We start from the raw sequence: 18,639 nt of genomic DNA on the forward strand, positions 1-18,639 counted from the left end.
CCCAGATGCTCAGCAGCCACCCGTGGTGAGTGGCTGCCTTATTAAATAGCACTGAGTTAACCCTTCTTTTCATAGTGTTTCCATTCATAAATAAGAGGTAGTGTTTCTTATTTTTGTTTGTTTTCTACTTAGTAATAGCATAGCCGTTCTGGGGAAAAAAACAAACCAAAAAACAAACCAAAGAACACTCTCAAAGTAATTGAAAATGACCTAAACGAAGAAAACAAAATTTGCATAATATTTGAACACAAAATTTAGAAGTTATAAAATGACCATCTGTTGCCTTCTGGCAATTGTAAACAGAGTGTCATTATTTTTAAGTTTTACCTACCTGAAAAAAAAAAAGAGGTCTATTTAAAATGGAACACTTTTGTGATTGCTTACAATTAGGTTTCAGGTCCCAAGTTAATGAAACAGTCATTGTAGATCCGATGAAAGAACAGTACTGAATTCTTAACTTGGAAGCAGAGCCAAGTGCTGGGCACACTCAAGATACCCTGCACCAATGGGGAAAAGTACCAGAAATGTTGGATTGGAGATGTGGCCCGATGGTCACAAGAACTAACTTCAGCATTGCTCGGAAAGCTAAATCTTGTCTCTAGTAAGTCGTAGCTGTGCGATCTTCAGCATGTTACTTAACTTCTCTGAGCCTCAGTCTCCTTAACTGAAAACAGAGAAAATAACTGTTGATTCTTGAGTAAGTTCTTGAGAGAAGTCAATGCCAAATAGTACCTGGCACAATGAAGTGATATGAAAGTATTAGCTTTTTAAAAAATATATGTTTTTATTGATTTTTTCAGAGGAAGGGAGAGGTGGAGAGAGAGAGAAACATCGATTGGCTGCCTCCTGCACGCTCCCTTCTGGGAATTGAGCCCGAAACCTGGGCATATGCCCTGACCAGGAATGGAACCCACGACCTCTCAGTGCATGGGATGACACTCAACCAACTGAGCCACACCAGCCAGGGATGAAAGTATTATCTTTTAAACAATGACTATCAATCATCAAAACGTGACTCAAAAGTATAGTTTTTTGATGTGAAGATTGGAGGCAGGAGCGACCTAAACAATGTGGAAGAAGTTGGGCTCCTCTGTCCAATGTTCACCCAGCATAGAGCAGCCAACTCAGAATTTCACGAGAGCTTGGAAAGCTGTGGGGCCTGGTGGAGCTGGAAGACAGACAGATTGGATTAATCAGCATGCGCAATTTCTAATAACGAGCGATTCCAACTAAATGATTTACTATATTCTGCCACACACACACACACACACACATTTCATTTTTTCTTTCGTTTTGAAAGAAAAAAAATAAACTTTTATGATAGGAGAAAACAACAAAAATATTTTAGTACCTTTTATGACTAATTTTGTAACCTAGAGAAAAAAATGCTCTTTACCTAGATCTCCCATGAGATTTTGCATCACGTGGTTTGAAGTGTTATCTGTGAAGTGTATGTCCTTAAAGTTTACAATGCTCTGATGTCACTCAACATTTGAAACAAAAAGAACATAAAAAGCTCAGGTTAATGGCTAGAAATAGGGTATGCTTAATTTCCTTCCCTTTCTAAGATTTTTAATATTGAAAACACATCCTAGAAGGACAACAGTAGAGCAAGGTTTCTAGTAAGAGCACGACCTTCCTTTACAATGCACAATTCTCTGCACACTTCTATAGCACATCTACTTGAGGATCGAGAATTATGAAATAGCCCTGGCTGGCGTGGCTCAGTGGTTAGAGTGCTGGCCCGAGCACTGAAGGGTCGCAGGTTCGATTCCCAGTCAAGGGCACGTACCTGGGTTGCAGGTTTGATCCCTGGCCCCAGTTGGGGTGCATGGGGAGGCAGCCAATCGATTTCTCTCTCACATTGATGTTTCTCTCTCTCTTTCTCTCTCTCCCTCCCTCCCTCCCTCCCTCCCTCCCTCCCTCCTCTCCACTCTCTCTAAAAATAAATGGAAAAAGTATCCTCGAGTTGCTGTTGTTGGAAGGATGACTCTTTACAATGGAAGGGTTTAAATCAGAGTTGAAGAATAATCTGGGTTCTTTGGGAGTCCTAATGCCGACACATTAGTGTCTTCAGAACTTATAACATGGAAGAGGAGGGGAGGGAAGGCATTTCTGGAGAGGGAGTGCCGAGAGTGAGGGGAAGGCACATGGTACTGGACGAGGCTGCCTTTTTCTTTGAATAGAAGATCTCTGCTCAAAGGAGGTCACCAGGGAGTTTGATGAGAGCAGTCTCAATGGAGTGGGGTGAGAAACCCCATTAGAGTAAGTTCAACAGAGAGTGAAAGGAGCTAAACTGGAGACAGCCAGTACAAGCCATGCTTTTGAGGAGTTTAGTTCAAGGTATGACCATTGGAGTGAGTGGCCAAGGTCGGGGGGGAGAGCACAAGATCGCTGCAGGAGGGGAGGTGGGGGGAGTGAGAGGCCAAGGCGTTCGAAGCATCATCCATGAGAATATTGGACTCGCCGAGAATTATCCAAAGAGCAGCGATGGAGAGACTGACAGAGTGCAGAGCTGGCATCTTCGTGGGACTTAGGGGTGTGACCGTGGGGCCACGAGAAGACTGTAGTGAGTGATGGTCTCATGACACGAGAGTCGAAGCTGGGAGTTTTTAGGGAGGGAAACAGGAATGAAGAGAAATGAGGACACCTTGCCCGCTGCCAGGCCCAGTGGTCAGAGGGAAGCAGGAGGGTTGCAGAAAGAACAGTGTTTTCAGGGGAGAACCGGGTGTTAGAAAAAGAAAGAAAAGGAACTTACCAAGAAGGGGGTGGATGGAGGAAATTTTGTCGGTGTGACTAGCAGAGGAAGAGTTTCAGAAGCTGGGGAGGAGTGGGAGATGGAGGAATAAGTGGAGATGTAAAGAACTAGTTGGGATTAGATTCAAGAGAAAGCGAGGCGACCTGGAAAGCCTGCCTCTCTTGTGCGGTCTGACCGAGCTAGAGATGAAGGCAGGACTAGGCTGACCGTCTCAAGCGGAGGGTGGCCAGACTGAGAGCGTCGGGGCCGGGAGGGGTGCTGACCTGCAGTGGGCACACAGGATGCTGGAGCTCCCTCTGGACCCCTGAGCTGTGGGACGTCTCATGTGCGGTACTTGGGCTCCCCCCCCCAGGCCATGTGGGTAGAAGAGAGAGGGTTGGTCTGAGCTGGGCTGGGAGGACCTGGGGCATTTCTGTGGTTAGATGGTGGGGTCTGAGGGCTGTGGGTGGGGACTCCTTTTACTTTACATCCACCTAAGGACCTAACAGCAAAACTGTGGAGTTGGGAGGACTTCAGCACTCAAGTTTTATTAGGGTGTCTGTATGTACTCACATGACCTTGGTTCTGGGCCGTCTGACAGAAACCCAGCACTACAGCCTCAGGGCCATCAAGGGCTTTTAACAGCATAATGCATGGGGAAAACCCAAGTCCTTATCTTTTATCCTTAAGATTTAAACTCCTTGTTAGAAAAGTTATGAGTTAGTGTTGTCAGAGTTCAGGGTTCAGTGAGGAATTTCAGGCAACACTACAATTTTTGCCTTGTAATTGGAGGGCAGCTCTAAGACTGTGTACACTGAAAGCCCTGAAAAGTGTTCTAGAATTGAGCTGGAATGCATAAAATTTTCCCTTTAAAAAAGTCACCTCTTCCAGTACTTGTTTCTTCTACATTTTGACAAACTTCTTGAAAATGTAGCACTGCTAATAAACTCCAAGGAGCTTTCTCAGATTACCTCCACAGGGGACCAGAACAAGATGAGAAACACAATTATTTTGATTTGAGCGCTTTCTTGAAGAGTTGAGCAATGAGACAAATGGAACAACCATTAATAAATCGTTAACGCATTTTCTTGCATTTTCCACTTAGTAGCAAATGTCAACTGGTGTTGGTTGTGGTCTTAAATAATAATATCCATCTCCCTCTCTCTCTCTTTTTAAATTCAGGTTTATTTTACATAAAATAAATTGAAGAGATCTTAAGTGTACAGTTGGATGAGTTTTGACAAATGTATACCTTCATGTAACTATCACCCAAATCAATATGTAGAACATCTCCATCCCCGCTGAAAGCTTCCTGTGCCCTCTTCAATACTCCCACCGAGAGGCAACCATTCTTCTGATTTCTATCAATTAGTTTTGCCTGTGCTTGAGTTTCATATAAAGAAAATCATACTGTTAAGCGCACTTTTATTTCTGGATTCTTTTGCTCAACATAATGTTTTGAGACTCATCCATGCTGTAGCATGTATCAGTAGTTTGTTCCTTTTTTTAATTTATTTTTTTATTTACTGCCGAGTAGCATTTCATTCTATGAATATACCACTGTTCTTCTATTCTTCTGTTGATGGACGTTTGGGTTGTTTCCAGTTTGGGCTATTATAAATATGAAAAAAGGAGCTTTGAATATTCAGCTAAGTCTTTTTGTGGACATGTGTTTTTATTTCTCTTAGGCAAGTACCTAGGGATAGGATTGCTGAGTCCTAGGCTGGATGAATATTTGACTTTTTACTGTACTGCCTTCCTGTTTGCCAGTGTGGCTGTTCAAGTTTTCATTCCCACCAGCAATTTACGAGAGTTCCAGGTCGTCCACATCTTCACCAAGACTTGGTGTTACTCGTCTTTTTAACTTGAGCTAGTCTAGAGAGTGTGTAGAGGTTTTTCTTTGTGACTTTAAACTTGCATTTCTTTTCTTTTCTTTTTCTTTTTTAATATATCTTTATTGATTTCAGAGAGAGGAAGGGAGAGGGGGAGAGAGAGAGACAGAAGGGAGAGACAGAGATAGATGAGTCATTGATCGGCTGCCTCCCACACGCCCCCAACTGGGGATTGAGCCCACAGCCCAGGCATGAGCCCTGATCAGGAATTGAACCACCATCTCCTGGACCCTAGGTCAATGCTCAACCCTGAGCCATGCCCGGCAGGGCTATTTGTATGTCTTATTTTGTGGAGTAGCTTTTCAATTCTCTTTCCCAGTATTCAGCTCTTTAATTAAGGTTTTGTTGGGAATATGGCCGTATCAGGCAGTATTTTGTTGACTGATCGTAGTCTTTGTTTTAAAAAGTGTTGCTTTTTAAAAATTGATTTTTGAGAGAGAGGGAGAGACAGAGAAGAATCAGTTGGCTGTCTCCTACGGGCCTCTACTGGGGGTGGGGTGGGGGTGGAGCTGCAGCCCAGGTATGTGACTCCGAGGTGGATACGAAACCAACGGAGCCACGCCAGCCAGGGCTGGCTGATTGTGTTCTTTAACACAGAAGCCGAATGGCCAAAATAGCTAGCTAGGTAAGAGCATTAGATTTAGATCTTTCCAAACGGTTTCAATTTCTCAGGCCAATTATAAAAGCAACCGTTTCACTACTAAAAGGCTCCATGTGCTACTTCAGTTCAGTTTCAAAATACAAAAAACAAGTACTCTGCAATCTCTGCATAAAATTAGCATTGGTTTGAAATATCTAAAAGTGGGTTTACAGGCTATATAACATGATTTTTTTTATAATGGTATATTCTTGAGATATAATTATATTCAAGAAGCGACCAAATTTGTGTCATAATGGACATGTGCTAAAGGCCCATTAAATTTTTTTGCTTTACAAGTCAGCATATTAAAAAATATAAACACGAAGATGCCATTTCAGGGATAAAATGATCCTTTCCACTTCTAAGTGTTTGTGAAAAGAAAGTACATGTACCAGCATGTGGCTCCCATGACTCCTAAATTCTGACAGAATAAACCTTATAAACGATGATCTGCACTAACACTGTCCAACAGAACTTCCATGGTGGAAAGGTCCTATTCTGTGATCTCCAACATGGAAGCCACTGTGACTGCGAGCATTGAAATGTGGCTGGTACGTCTAAGGGACTGAAATCTAAATTTTATTCTAATTAATTAAATTAAAATTTAAATAGCCATACAGGGCTAGTGACTACACTATTGGATAGTACGAATCTGTACCCTTCAAGAAAGAAATGATTTTAAATGACATTTTTCTCCTTAAGGGGGCCAGCCTCCTTTCCCCCTTGTCTTATGTAGAAGGCAACAACCGGGCAAATATGAAGGTATGTGGCGTGGAGACGGAACTGAAGGCGCGGTAAGTAGGCAAGGAGTGTAAGCGATGTGAACTTGTTTCAAGGGGACACCCCTCCTCTCCCCAGAAATGCTATGGAGCACATACATCCAAATATTGCTAAATAAAATAGAAGTGGGCTTTCATAATCTACACAAGAAATGGGCCTCATAGTCATATACTGTATATGCTGCGAGTGTCATCTGTCCCTTCTACTGCCCAGAGCACTGTGTGTCTTTTAGAGAATTTATTACATTACACTTTGCAATTCTGTTGTAAATCTAACATTCCCTAACACAGCCTGCAGTCTCTGAAGACAGAAAATGTATTAGTATTCAAATTTTTCTACCATTATGGCAAAACCTCATATACAGTAGGCAAGCAATAAATAATATTTTTATTGTAAATATGTTATAAACATAATTTCTATAAAAGTAGAAAAAACAGAGCTGAAGTTAGCACAGCGGAGGCTAATTGACAATGAAGGTCTAAAAATCACCACTGTGGAGTTATATGATGATCACATTACACTGACCACACAAAGCTTGCTCTATGCTACGTATTTTTTGGATTTATAAAGTCACACCCTGGCAGTCTGGTAAGAATTCTGATTATTCTATTACACTAAAATTTTGGTACAAATAGCTTAGTTGAATTTTTTTTTACATAAGTCCCAAGAACTTTAAATAGTAGGCAGCTCTTTAGAGGCTAGGATAAAATACAAATGCCATAGAACACCTCACCTATGCTGAAATAGTTCTGAGTTTTTAACTGTGTTTTCATCTGGGCAGCTTTCCCTAACTCTCCTGCCTGCCCCATTTGTACACACACACTTCTTTGGGAACCACCGTGGGAGAGCCCATTGTCGCTGATGGGAACGTGTTTTTCAGGCGTGAGATGAGTTATGGTGGTTAAAAAAGGGGGGTGGTTAAAAACCACTCTTCTAAAAACCCATGTTGACAGTTCCTCACTGGTTGTGGGTGCTCACAAACATCATAATTCTTATAAAGAGCATCAATGCAAACAGTATACTTTCCTTAAAGACCACTCTTCAAAGCAGAGATTAGCTGTGCATAGTGATCTGTAATAATGACCAACATTTATTGAGTGCTTACTATGTCTCAGGCACTGTTCTAGGGAGTTAACATGTATTAATTTATTCCCATTTTAGTTGAGGAGATGGACACAGAGAAGTTAAGGGTTTTGTGTGAGATCATACAGGTAGTAAAAGATGGAGTCAAGATTCCAAGCCAGGCTGAGGGACTGTTTTAACTACGTTATAGCATAGCTGCACTCACCCAGGAAAGCTTGCTTGCAGCCAACCTAAGAATGCAGGTTCTGTTCTAATCACTGACTCAGGTTTATCGAGTGCACAGACAAGAGAAAGTAGCAGACTGGTTGTCAAGCTTACAATCGTCAAGCTTACGAAGGCTATGAAGATGAAAATTGAGGGCTGCAAAAATAACTGATTTTCTAAACCATATGGATATCACCAAAATTAAGTGCTCAAAAATGTGCCTCTATATTCCTATCTGTAAGATCCAACGAAATGTTTCTACTAAGTTAAGATGGAATACCTAAAATTAAAACGAGAGCTCAACATTTACAGTTTTTTTCTTTATATAAAATCTGGAAATCATGTTGACCAAATGATAAAAAAAAAAATAGTAGTAGACAAGTCATTAAAGCCTCATTACCATCCTTCACAGATGCTCACAGTGCTACAAGTAATCGAACATGTTTACAATGAACTTCTTACAGAATTCTTATTAAGAACAGTAAGAACACTCTAGCCCATAATTAAAACCATTATTTTTAAAGTGCCATGTCTATTAAAGGAGCTTCCAAAAATGAATAGCTCTTACCATGTACAGTGCTGGAAACTGTTCTGTTTTATATGCCTATTAATAACCCATTTAGTCTTCAGTCCTCAAAATGATATAGTTATTTATATTGTACATGAGGAAACTCAGGTATGGAGAGGTGAAATAACTTGCTCACACAAATAAATGGTGGTGCTAGGATTCAAGTCCAGTGTCAGACACTGAGTATCAACATGCAGAGAAGATACTTTGCCCATAAAACATATCTCATTGCACAAAACCTGGCAGAAATGGAATGGTGTAAAGATGGCAGAGGAGGAACTTCCATGCCATGTATTTCCCATATATTTTATTATATCATTCAAATGTTCAATATAAAACAGCTTAAAACTTAAAATTATTTTCTACTTTAATTCTAATTTTCCTTATATTTAAATCAGTAATATTTTTTCTTAAATATTTTTTTAAACAAGGGCTTACTAAAGTAAAAATGAAAATTTTCTAATTCTCTTTTCAGAACATTACCTGAAGTCAGTCCTTGGCAGTATCTCAAAAAAGCAACAAAGCATTCTTAAAATAGTTACCATTCTTATCAGATGCCTATTAAACTTCTAAAGGAACGCTTAATTTTTTTTTTCTGATCCTAATAGCTTATACATTAGGGTCAGTTAAATAAAACAATTTTGAGCTTATTCTTTAGGCCTAGAGGCCTCCGAGTGAATATTCACTCACCATGCATGTCCTCGCTATTAAACACTAACTTAGGAGTTGCTCACCTCTAGGGGTGGACGGGGTCAGCGAGATTTGGTCCTCTGAACTCTTTTTTAGGATAGCCACTATTAAAAAATCTGAACCCTTTACACCTTTTACAGGATTTCGTGTCTGTTGCTTTAGGATGTTTCTCAGAGACTGTGGCACCAAGTCTACACGCTAATTGCCTGTATAAGCACTTTTATCAGTGCCCCCAAAGAAGCCAATACTACTTCTAAAGGGGATGTTTTGGAAACGTGAGCTTTCTTTTGGGTGGCACAACAATCGATGGCACCACCGGTATTTGGTGGGTGGGGGCCAGGGAAATTCAATGTCTTTCAACGTGTGGGACAATCTCACATGATGAAACATAGTTCAGTATCTTTCCAATGTCCATTCATGTAGTAGAAAAATCAGTTTATGATTATCTGAACCTAGAACCAAATTTCTTTTTATATAGTATAAACACAAAGTACTTTTTTGCACAGCTTTAAAATTCACTAGTTTCCAAACATGCAACTAACATGTAAATCAAGATTGTACGTTGTTTTGTTCAGAGCTTTACAATGCATGATCCACCATTTTAGGGGGAAAAGTCTTATCAACGGAAATGTTTATGTTTCTAAGTCACAAGTCTATTTGTAGTTGTCACACACACACTCACACACGGGCTTCTGATGTAATTATATCCAAGCATTTACATACTGAAATGATTCGAAATTATTTTCCTCTTATTTCTGGTCTATGTACAATTATTATATACATTTTAGCTTCACTTGATAGTAAAGGGGAAGTAATGGGTTTGATGGGGCCAATTTCCTGACTCGGATGCCAGCTGTAATACAAGACAACTTGCATAGATGGAAAATTAAATAGCTAAAGATGACAGACGTGTTTCTCATACACTAGTAAAATAAAATTCAACAATGCTTAACCAAAAGGAAAGGAAAACTTGTTCAATGCTTAACGTTTGCATTGGAACTCCTAATTAGATGTCACAACTTTCAGATGGCTATGCAGATGAGCCGATACCACTCCAGGGCAGGTAGGCTCAGTGCTCCTTTGTCCGGTCCCTCCTTTTCTACCCTCGGACGCTGATGTGTAATAGAAACAGCTCTGTCAGATGGTGGCCTTGTAGTTTTCCTGTGAAAAATCAGTTTATTATCACCATCCTCTACATTTCATTTACATACTAAAATAACTCAACATTTTAAGTATTTCTTTATTTCAAAGCCAAATATTTAGTTCACTTTTTATAGGTACAACTTTTTAAAAAGGTCAAAAAGCTGCTAAAATAGTTCATTGCCCATGACAAACGCATTCAAATGGTCAAACATATTTATACACTGTAATTAATTTTTTCAGGAGGCAGTTGTGAAAAATATATAAAGCAAAAATTTCCAGAGAACTCTGATTAATAGTAGCCAATATGAATGCATACAGAATTCTAGTTTTTATTATTATATTTTCACATCCTCTTATGTATCCCCATTCCTTAAAGATTCACAAATTGTTACAAAATAATCTTCACTAAACACGAATGAGTTGGATAAGATTTAAGTATTTTCTCACACTTTTATGTTTCTAGGTAATAAACTTAAAATGTTCTTATTACTAAGTGAAAAAGCATATAAATATTTTTTTAATGAAACAAAAGCATTCACTTGACAAATTAGTTTATTAACATCAAGTTTAAGGTTGTGCATAAAACTGCAATAATGACAATTCAAATGAAGTAAACAGAATAAACCGTTTATTAAAACACTGTGTAATAAAATAAACTTTTTTTGATCCAATGCTATAGTGGTAAACATTTTCCCCTCAGTTTACCTGAAACAGTTAAATTACATCATAATCTGACTAAACCTTGAAAATACTCCTGTCCTTTCCCACTGAACGACTGAACAGTGAGGTGTGCAGATTTAGGATTTTTTGATGAGTCAAGGATAGAGGACGATAACCTAAAAGACAATCAAAATCTCATATGCCCAAAGATTAAATTTTATTTACCCTGCTCACTGGCCCAAACTTAAAATTGTCATATCAAATAAATATTTCATGAATCACCCCCCTCCTTGCCTAAAATAAATATCGGGAACAATTAAGGATATGAGTTGGGTTTTAAACTGCACTTTATTTGTTACTGTAACATTGTCTTTTTTTTAACTGATCAGCCTTAAGCATGCAAAAAGTTCTCTTCTGAATGGAACTGCTCCCACAGCCCCTTGGATGTCAATAAGTAAATTATAAAGGTCATTCAATATGTAGTTCTCTCCTCCTTTATAGCACTTCTAAGCAGTGTGACACATACCACAGAGATAGGAAAGACCATCTTTAATAAATTATCTTCTTAATTGTAGAGAATTTCTGAAAATAAAACTGACAAAATGCTAACCCAATGCCTTTGATGAGTGCTCAAGGACCAAAGACCCATCTCCTCCTACTTGAAGACTTAGTCCTCTGGACTGTCTTGGCCACTGCAGGGTACTTGGTGACGCGCTGCGCCGGGCTCTGGACAAAGCACTAAGAAGTCCTTCTGCCACTCTCATTTGCCGATTCTTTGGACCACCCAGTCTTGCTGACAGAGAGGGCAGCGATTGTTCTGTTTCACCCACAGGGACATGCAGCAGTTGTGGAAGGAATGATTACATTCTCCCCAGACCACTAAAAGGAAGAAAAAAAGATTATTTGACATTACACATTTCAATTTAAATGACTGAGCTCAAATATAGGGTATCCCCCCAAAAAATGTATATACACACTTTGAATAATTATAAAGGCAGTGTTTATTAAAATACATTTCATTTTCAAAATTCAGCTATCAGCTGTTAGTGTGTATACATTTTTTGGGATACCCTGTATATAGCTTATTTTATATTATGAATAATAATCATGGCTCATAATCTCAAATAAAGATGGTAAATTGGTCAAAATAATTTTTCCTACCTATAAAGAAATAGAACCTTACATGTATAAAGTTTGTACTTAGGGGACTTTCCATCACTGTTCTAGAATCTGAATGATGTGGTGGCCCCAGTTCCTCCATAGCTCCATATACTGTCTTCCTGAGGTTAGGAAATGAAAGGACCTGAGCCTTCTTTAAATCCCAGACCTGAGTTCTTAGTCACACTCTGACCTTGGAGATGTTTGGGGCTTTATTTTACTGAAAAATATCCTCCCGATTTTTATTTACCAAGATATGAGTTTTAAATGTTTTCAGTTCAGCCCGCCTCGGCATGGCTCAGCAGTTGAGCATCGACCTATGATCCAGGAGATCGTGGTGCGATTCCTGGTCAGGGCACATGCCAGGTTTGTGGGCTCGATCCCCAGTAGGGGTGTGCAGGAGGCAGCCAATCAATGACAACTCGCTCATCATTGATGTTTCTCTCTCCCTCTCCCTTCCTCTCTCTGAAATCAATAGAGATATATATATTTACATATATATATATATATATATATATATATGTATATAGTTTTCAGTCCATAGTAACCTATTATAGACACGCTTCTAAATATTATCAGCTGTACATCTGCTGAGTTGTTTCCTAGAAGTGGTGATAAGCTGTGCTAAGTCATCAACAAGCAATGCAATTCCTCGTGACAAAAAGAATGAAATTTTCAAAGTGGCTGTCTGTGATCAAAGAAAGATGGCCTACACCTCACAGTTCCCAAACTAATATTTTTTAAACAGCATGAAAGAAAAATTTTAAACTGAGGGAAATCACCCACAATCTGGACTACAATATCAAATGTGAGCTTCATTTTTCCTTGCTTGACCAACTGAGCTATATAACAGAAAAACTAAAGACATAGGAATAAAAGAAAAAAGAAAAAAAAAACACCTTATGAAAATTGGCTGTAGAGGGTAGAAAGCAAGGGGGAATCATTCTAGTGTTTCAGGAGGAAGAAACAGGATTTGATCAAAATGGTATAAATCATTAATAAGAAGTTGTATGTAGCCCTGGCCGGTGGCTCAGTTGGTTGGAGTGTCGTCCTGTACACCAAAAAGGTTGTGGGTTCAATTTCTCGTCAGGGCACACACTAGGCTATGGGTTTGGTTCACAGTCAGGGCAAGTACGGGAGGCAACTGATTGATGTTTCTCTCTCACACTGATGTTTCCCTCTCTCTCTCTTCTCCACTCCCTCCTTCCCTTCCCCTCTCTCTAAAAACATCAATAAAACATATCCAGTGAACCACACCAGCACAAAGTACAAAGTTAACCTTTCATTGTTTAAACTCTTTGATACAGCAATCTAGAAGTGATGACTTAAAGAACTGGGACATACAAACCTTTGAACTACTTAAAACATTTAGCCTAAGATAACTTTTGTAGTCCCAGACTATAAGGGAAATTTAATAGACTTCTATACACAAACTACAGTCCCAAAAAAGACTTATCCTTTTTCTACCTCAGTTGAAAAGTTAAACACTACATCATAAGAGTATTGAAAACTGAAATGCTTTATTAGAATGAAATCCACCAAAACTGACCTATCACATACTCAAAATTTAAATGTTTTGACAAATTCCTTCTTATATAATTTCCTTAATAGAAGAGAATTATTCATTTTTTTGATTATCAAAATATTTACTATGCCCATGTCTGGAATACTTATATAACCAATTCTTCTTAATTACAGGCAATAAAAAAACTTGCAGATTCATTCCATTAAGGCCTTTTGAGAATCAACACATTTTATATTAATAATGGATCACTGCTTTACAGTTTATTTTTGTGTATTGATAAAGTCAGTCTTAATAGCAAATTCAAACATCCCCACTGAGAGAAAACCTTCAGTTGAAAAAGCATGAGAATGAAATTACAACATACCAACACAATCCTCTTGTTTGTTTTCAGCTTGACATCTAAGACAGGCATCTAAAAGTAAACAAACAGCAATTCTCATTCTGATGCTCAGAATGCAATTTTTAAAACCCAGACATTTCAAAGTCAAATAAAAGCCCAAAGGCTTAGAGATGGAGATAAAAGACTCATACTATTAATTTCTCATCTGAATATAACTGTTTAAAGATGAATAACAAGGCACTGTACTAATTTACTTATGACCAGGAGCAATTTTACAAGGGTTACTGACCCTCTATTTTTACAAGCTCTGATGAAAAGATGTCCTGACAGTGAATTCAATCATGAAAAATATGCCACACTCCACTGTATTAGCGTTATTATAAGCTCACTGGCATGCTCATATAGCTCAACCTTAGGGGTAGTTTATTTTTAAGACACTTTTTTAAATGAGCTACACATGGGGATGTAAAGTACAGCACAGGGAATAGTCAATATTGTATTAACTATGTATGGTGCCAGGTGGGCACTGGAAATATCGGGGGGAAACACTTTGTCTAACCACTATGCTGCTGTACACCTGAAACTAATATAAAAAATAATACCGACTACAAACTGTAATTGAGTAAATAAAATTAAAAAATTAAATAAGCCATGCATATATATTGGTATTTCCTTACCAAAAAAAAAAAAAAATCTAGGATACCCAAGAAACTAATAATAGTTTACCTTGGAGGGGGTTGGATGGTAAGAAATTTTCATTGTATACTGTTTTAAATTTTTGAATTATGTGATTATATAATCTATATAAAAATTAAAATTAAAAATACTTTCTAAAAACTAGGTATGTTTTTTTCTTCTATAAAAATGTTCCCTTTACAAAGTAACTCTGAGCCCAAAGCATTTACACAACAATAGCAAAGTATTTTAATAAACTACTTGGGAGTAAATATTAGGAATGGGAACCTAAAGTATACTAGGTTGCTTGATGAGGAAGTAATATAGATTATTTCAGGGACTAAGGAAGTGGATTCATTCACTAGCTGGAAGAGGAGTCAAAGGTGGGTAAAAGGAAGTTCAAACAGAAAAAAAAAAATTAACATAAGCTGGAGAAAAAATAATTCTGTAAAAATAGACACACGGTGGAGCTGAAGCCTGCTCTTCTTACACTGGATTATGCACAGGCACTTGTTTGCTTCTCTCTGCATGCTTTTACCCTAAAAAAACACACCACCCTGGCCTCTTCAGTGTGGACTAAAAACAACCACTGCCTCCTAAGACTTTCTTCAATTCTACAATTACTGAGTATCTGCTCTGTGCAAAGAGTTATGCCCTGGGGACACCAAAATGACCAAGTCTGGGTCTCTGGTCTCCAGAGCAAATGGGAAGGCAGACAGGCAAACAACTAAGTATCATAAGGGTAGTGATGTAACAGTGAAGATGAGGCTCTGGTTCTGTGCAGTCACAGAATTAGAGTTTGTGATCCCAACTGCCTCTTTTACAAATTAGGAAAAGAAAGCCCCCAAAGGTTGTGTCAAATGTCCAATTAACATGTAGCCACAAAGGCTTCCTCTGGCTCTATAACTTGGCAGTACAGGCGAAGCTGTTCCTCTCTTCCTCAGGAGCCCTTGCTCCTTTCAGAATGAAGGGAGGAAAGGGCAAACCGAGAGTGTTAACATCAGAATGGGTTGACAGGCAAATCTTGGATCAGGAAGTCATAATAAATCAATTGTGTGTGCGATGAATTCCAAATATTAAGGAAATGGGATTAAGTGGGCTCTTTCTGTAGAATCTAGAAATCTCTGAATTATGCTTATAGCTTTGATTTAGATGATCAAAAACTGACCTAAGTAGATAAAAATTCCCAAAGTTTCAGATAAAAGGAAAAAGTTTTTGATGACATTCCTAATATCTGAAACAGCACATTTCTAAGCAGTACAATAACACTAACACCTTTTAGAATGATGCTAGGGCAAGGACTGGGAAGTCTGAAAAACAAACTTCCTCTCGCTGTCACCTGACCACGAACTGGATTTTAACACCTCATAAACAAAATACAAAGGTCTAGTCCAGAATACTTTCCTGAACTCAAAGTATAGCTGTTGTAAATCTGCAACATGAATCCACAGTAGCAGAATGCTTGCTATAATTAGAAAGTAAATGTGAATGGGAGCCATTTATAGCCCATACTTATACTTACTTTAAATATCCCAAGTAAAGTTTATTTGTTGCAAGATTTCAACCATTATTTTAAACTCTACATTTCTACTTAATAGCTTAAACTTTTTTCTTTGGAGAGAAGAATAAAATGCCTTTTTAGGAACATTGTTCTTTTTAAACTAAAGGAAATTTAGGTGACAAAATTTTCAGCAAAGCCTGTCTTGTTAAAGAACAAAAGCTGAAGTCACCTCTGTAAGTTAAAAATGCTACCCAAACTGGAAAATACGGTTCTGATTCTTAAGGAGTGGGGTATGTGGTAAGGGGACTGACTGACCGTACTGCAGGCCAATAAACTAGGCGCTTTTAAAACCTAATATGCAAAATAAGTGGATCATGTCTGAAACCAAGCTCTTTCAAAAGTAAAAAGTAAAAAATATTTGAACCTCTTTGAAACCAGTTCTTATGAATAAAAGGCATACTAAAGAGTGTAAACATAAATGTCTTGATTCTGGTAGATCTGAAGTTTCATTCCCTCAAGAAGGGAGAGCAATTCTCTGCAAGTTATTTCTCCAGCTCTCTCATTTTTCAGGGCAAGACACCACGTTTTCAAATTACTGACACCTCGGTTTTCTGCACCTACCCTCAAGCAACGACATGTAAGAAGCTCTCACGGTAGTTTTAAATGCTGTATTTAAAAATACAACTTGCATGTAAACCACCTCTTTCTCAAGGTGGTTTGAGATCTTAAAACAGAAACCATATAAAACAAAACGGGATGAAGTCGTGTTCTGAAAGGTTTCACTTGGCCCAATATTTGTATTAAAAATACCACGGCAAGAAGAGGGGCTTATTTATAAAAGCGGGTTCTCCATCCACAAAGGCCTGACTCAGAGCGGGGCAGCATCTTTGCCAGGAAACGGCATCCTATGACAGGAAGGGGCCAGCGCGAAGATCAAGTTCTGCGTTTCTAAGTAAAGGGCGGGACATTCTTCAATCCCCACAAAACTTAAACTATTCTTGAACCGCACTGGACCCCCTTTCCGGCCAAGCGAGTGCCCTGGGACCTGTCTTGAATCAGCCGGATTGAAGGGCCGGCAGCAGGCCAGCAGTCGCAATGGCCGCGCACACTTCTCTTCCCTGGTCGTCGCCGGGCGGGCGATGACCAGAGCGTCTGCGCTGTGTGACCAGGGCCAAGGATGCGGCCCCTGAACCCGGGCCTTCCCCGCGACCCCTCTGCGGTTCGCTTCTGGAGACCGGCCTGGGGGCTGCCGGCCACACTAACCCAAGTGGTTCCTCGCAGCTCCCATCAAACCACAAGGTGGTGTATACATTCTTGGTCACACCCATCGCCACTTGAAATTATCTTAATTCCTCTACTCGCTGCCCGTTCCTCTCGCTAGAATCTAGCCCCAGGCGCTGAGACCCCGCGGCCCCCGGCGGCGGCCACCCTGCGGACGTGTCCGCCGCTCCCGGACAGGGCGAGCCGCCCCCAACCCTCCGGATACGGGTCTATCGGAGCCCTTGGCGCGCCCCCCTCCCCGTCCGGAGCCGGCCCCGCGGAGGCCGTAGCGCGGCCGCGGCCTCGCGTGCAGCGCTTACCCATCACCTGGACCCTGCAGATGGCGCACGTATCGCACTCCACGTCCCAGCTCCACATGGCCACCGCGTTCCACTTCTTGAGAGAGAACATTTTGTCGCCGCCCGACTTGGAGCCTGCACCCCCGGAGTGAGAGGACAGGGCGCAGGGCTCCTCGCCGTCTTCCACGTCGGCCATGGCGGCGGCGCGGAGCCGGCGCGGAGACGTTGGGTCGGGGAAGGCCCGCGGCTATGGCGGCTCCGTGGGGCCGCCCGACAGGCCACAGCGCCGCCCGCAGGCAGCCGGCCACCGCGGCGCCGGAGACGGGGGCCGCCCGCGATTGGCCGGCGCGGGCCCGTGACGTCACCTTACGCCAGCGCCCGGCCGCCGTTTCCCCGCCCCCTTCACGGCGGGGGCCGCCTAGAGGGCTGAGCGCCCGGGGGTGACGTCGGGCCGCAGCCGGGCCCGCGCTGCGCAGCGTGACTGTCGTGATTGCGGGAGAACGTTGTGCGGGAACCGCGTGTCCTGCTCTCTGCCTTCGTGAAACTTGCCGCGCTCAGAAAGTACCGTGTTAGGACGTCCGTTCGTCGTCCCTCCCGAATGTCAACTCCGTAAGAACAGGGCGCGCGTCTGTCATCACCTTGCCCTCCGAGTCTGAAAGATGCCTGGCCGCGGAAGGCCCAAGGACTTGAGTGAGTGAATGACCGTCATGAGTTTCCAGAAATCTGGTTCCGCGGTTCTCAGACGTTTTGGTCTCGGAACCCCTTTGCACTAAAAAATTTTTAGGACCTCGAAGAGCTTTTTGTTTCTGGAGAATATACATTTGTTGGTGAAGAAATTAAAACGGAGGGAAAATTTTTAAATGTATTAATTCGTTTATATAGATATTAAAAAAAATATATTCACTTTAGAGAGAGGAAGGAAGAGAGAGAGAAATAATGAGAGAGAAACATCCGTCGGGTTGCCTCCCACGTGTGCCCGGAACCTGCAGCCTGGGTAGGTGCCTCAGCTGGAATCGAACCCGCCACCTTTTGGTGTACTGGATGGGCTCCAACCAGCCGAGCCACACTGTCCAGGGCAATGTATTAATTCATTTAAAAATAACAGTAATAAACCCATTACAGGGTATGGTGAGAGCAGTGATACCACATATCATGTAGTTTCGGAAAAACACTGTACACTCGTAGAGAGAGTGAAAAGAGAGAACTAGCTCGGAATATTGTTGTGCAAATAGTCTTGACCTCTGAAAGGATCCCAGGAACCCTGGGGACCACTCTTTGAGAACCTCAAATCTAGCTTAAGTTCCTCCTTTTATATGTAGGAGGAATGAAGTCCCCAGAAGTAATTTAAAGAGCATGGTGCTACCACGTGATGGGGACAGTTCTGAAGCCAGGGTTCTACTGTTGCTAGCCCAGGGTTATATAATTATGTTTTCCCAAGCAAAGACGACAACATCTCCATTTAAAAGATAAGAAAGCTGAGGAAC

The 18,639-nt window shown here is 40.7% G+C and overlaps 1 protein-coding gene across 2 annotated transcripts; it reads right to left on the minus strand.

Moving 5' to 3' along the window:
- Positions 1-10,271: 10,271 nt before the first annotated feature.
- Positions 10,272-17,509, minus strand: RNF7 (ring finger protein 7). 2 transcript variants are annotated; one of them, XM_081159252.1, is made up of 3 exons: positions 17,184-17,509; positions 13,445-13,492; positions 10,272-11,276 (listed from the first exon to the last, which is right to left on the minus strand). In XM_081159252.1, the coding sequence occupies exons 1-3, from the start codon at positions 17,349-17,351 to the stop codon at positions 11,220-11,222; spliced, it is 273 nt and encodes a 90-aa protein (XP_081015378.1). In that variant the 5' UTR covers positions 17,352-17,509; the 3' UTR covers positions 10,272-11,219. The 2 variants fall into 2 exon arrangements, with proteins under 2 accessions (XP_081015378.1, XP_081015377.1); XM_081159251.1 differs by having other exon boundaries at positions 17,177-17,495.
- Positions 17,510-18,639: the final 1,130 nt, after the last annotated feature.

Source organism: Miniopterus schreibersii (assembly GCF_964146895.1).
Source record: "Miniopterus schreibersii genome assembly, chromosome: 15".
Taxonomy (NCBI): domain Eukaryota; kingdom Metazoa; phylum Chordata; class Mammalia; order Chiroptera; family Miniopteridae; genus Miniopterus; species Miniopterus schreibersii.

Bases quoted from the DNA above. Each gene is read 5' to 3' on its own strand.
- RNF7 (XM_081159251.1), bottom strand. From the start codon at position 17,351: ATGGCCGACGTGGAAGACGGCGAGGAGCCCTGCGCCCTGTCCTCTCAC. The intron at 13,493-17,176 runs GTAAGCGCTGCA...GTTTACTTTTAG, and splicing joins CTGCAGGGTCCAGGTGATGG to ATGCCTGTCTTAGATGTCAA. The intron at 11,277-13,444 runs GTATGTTGTAAT...TCTTCCTTTTAG, and splicing joins CAAACAAGAGGATTGTGTTG to TGGTCTGGGGAGAATGTAAT.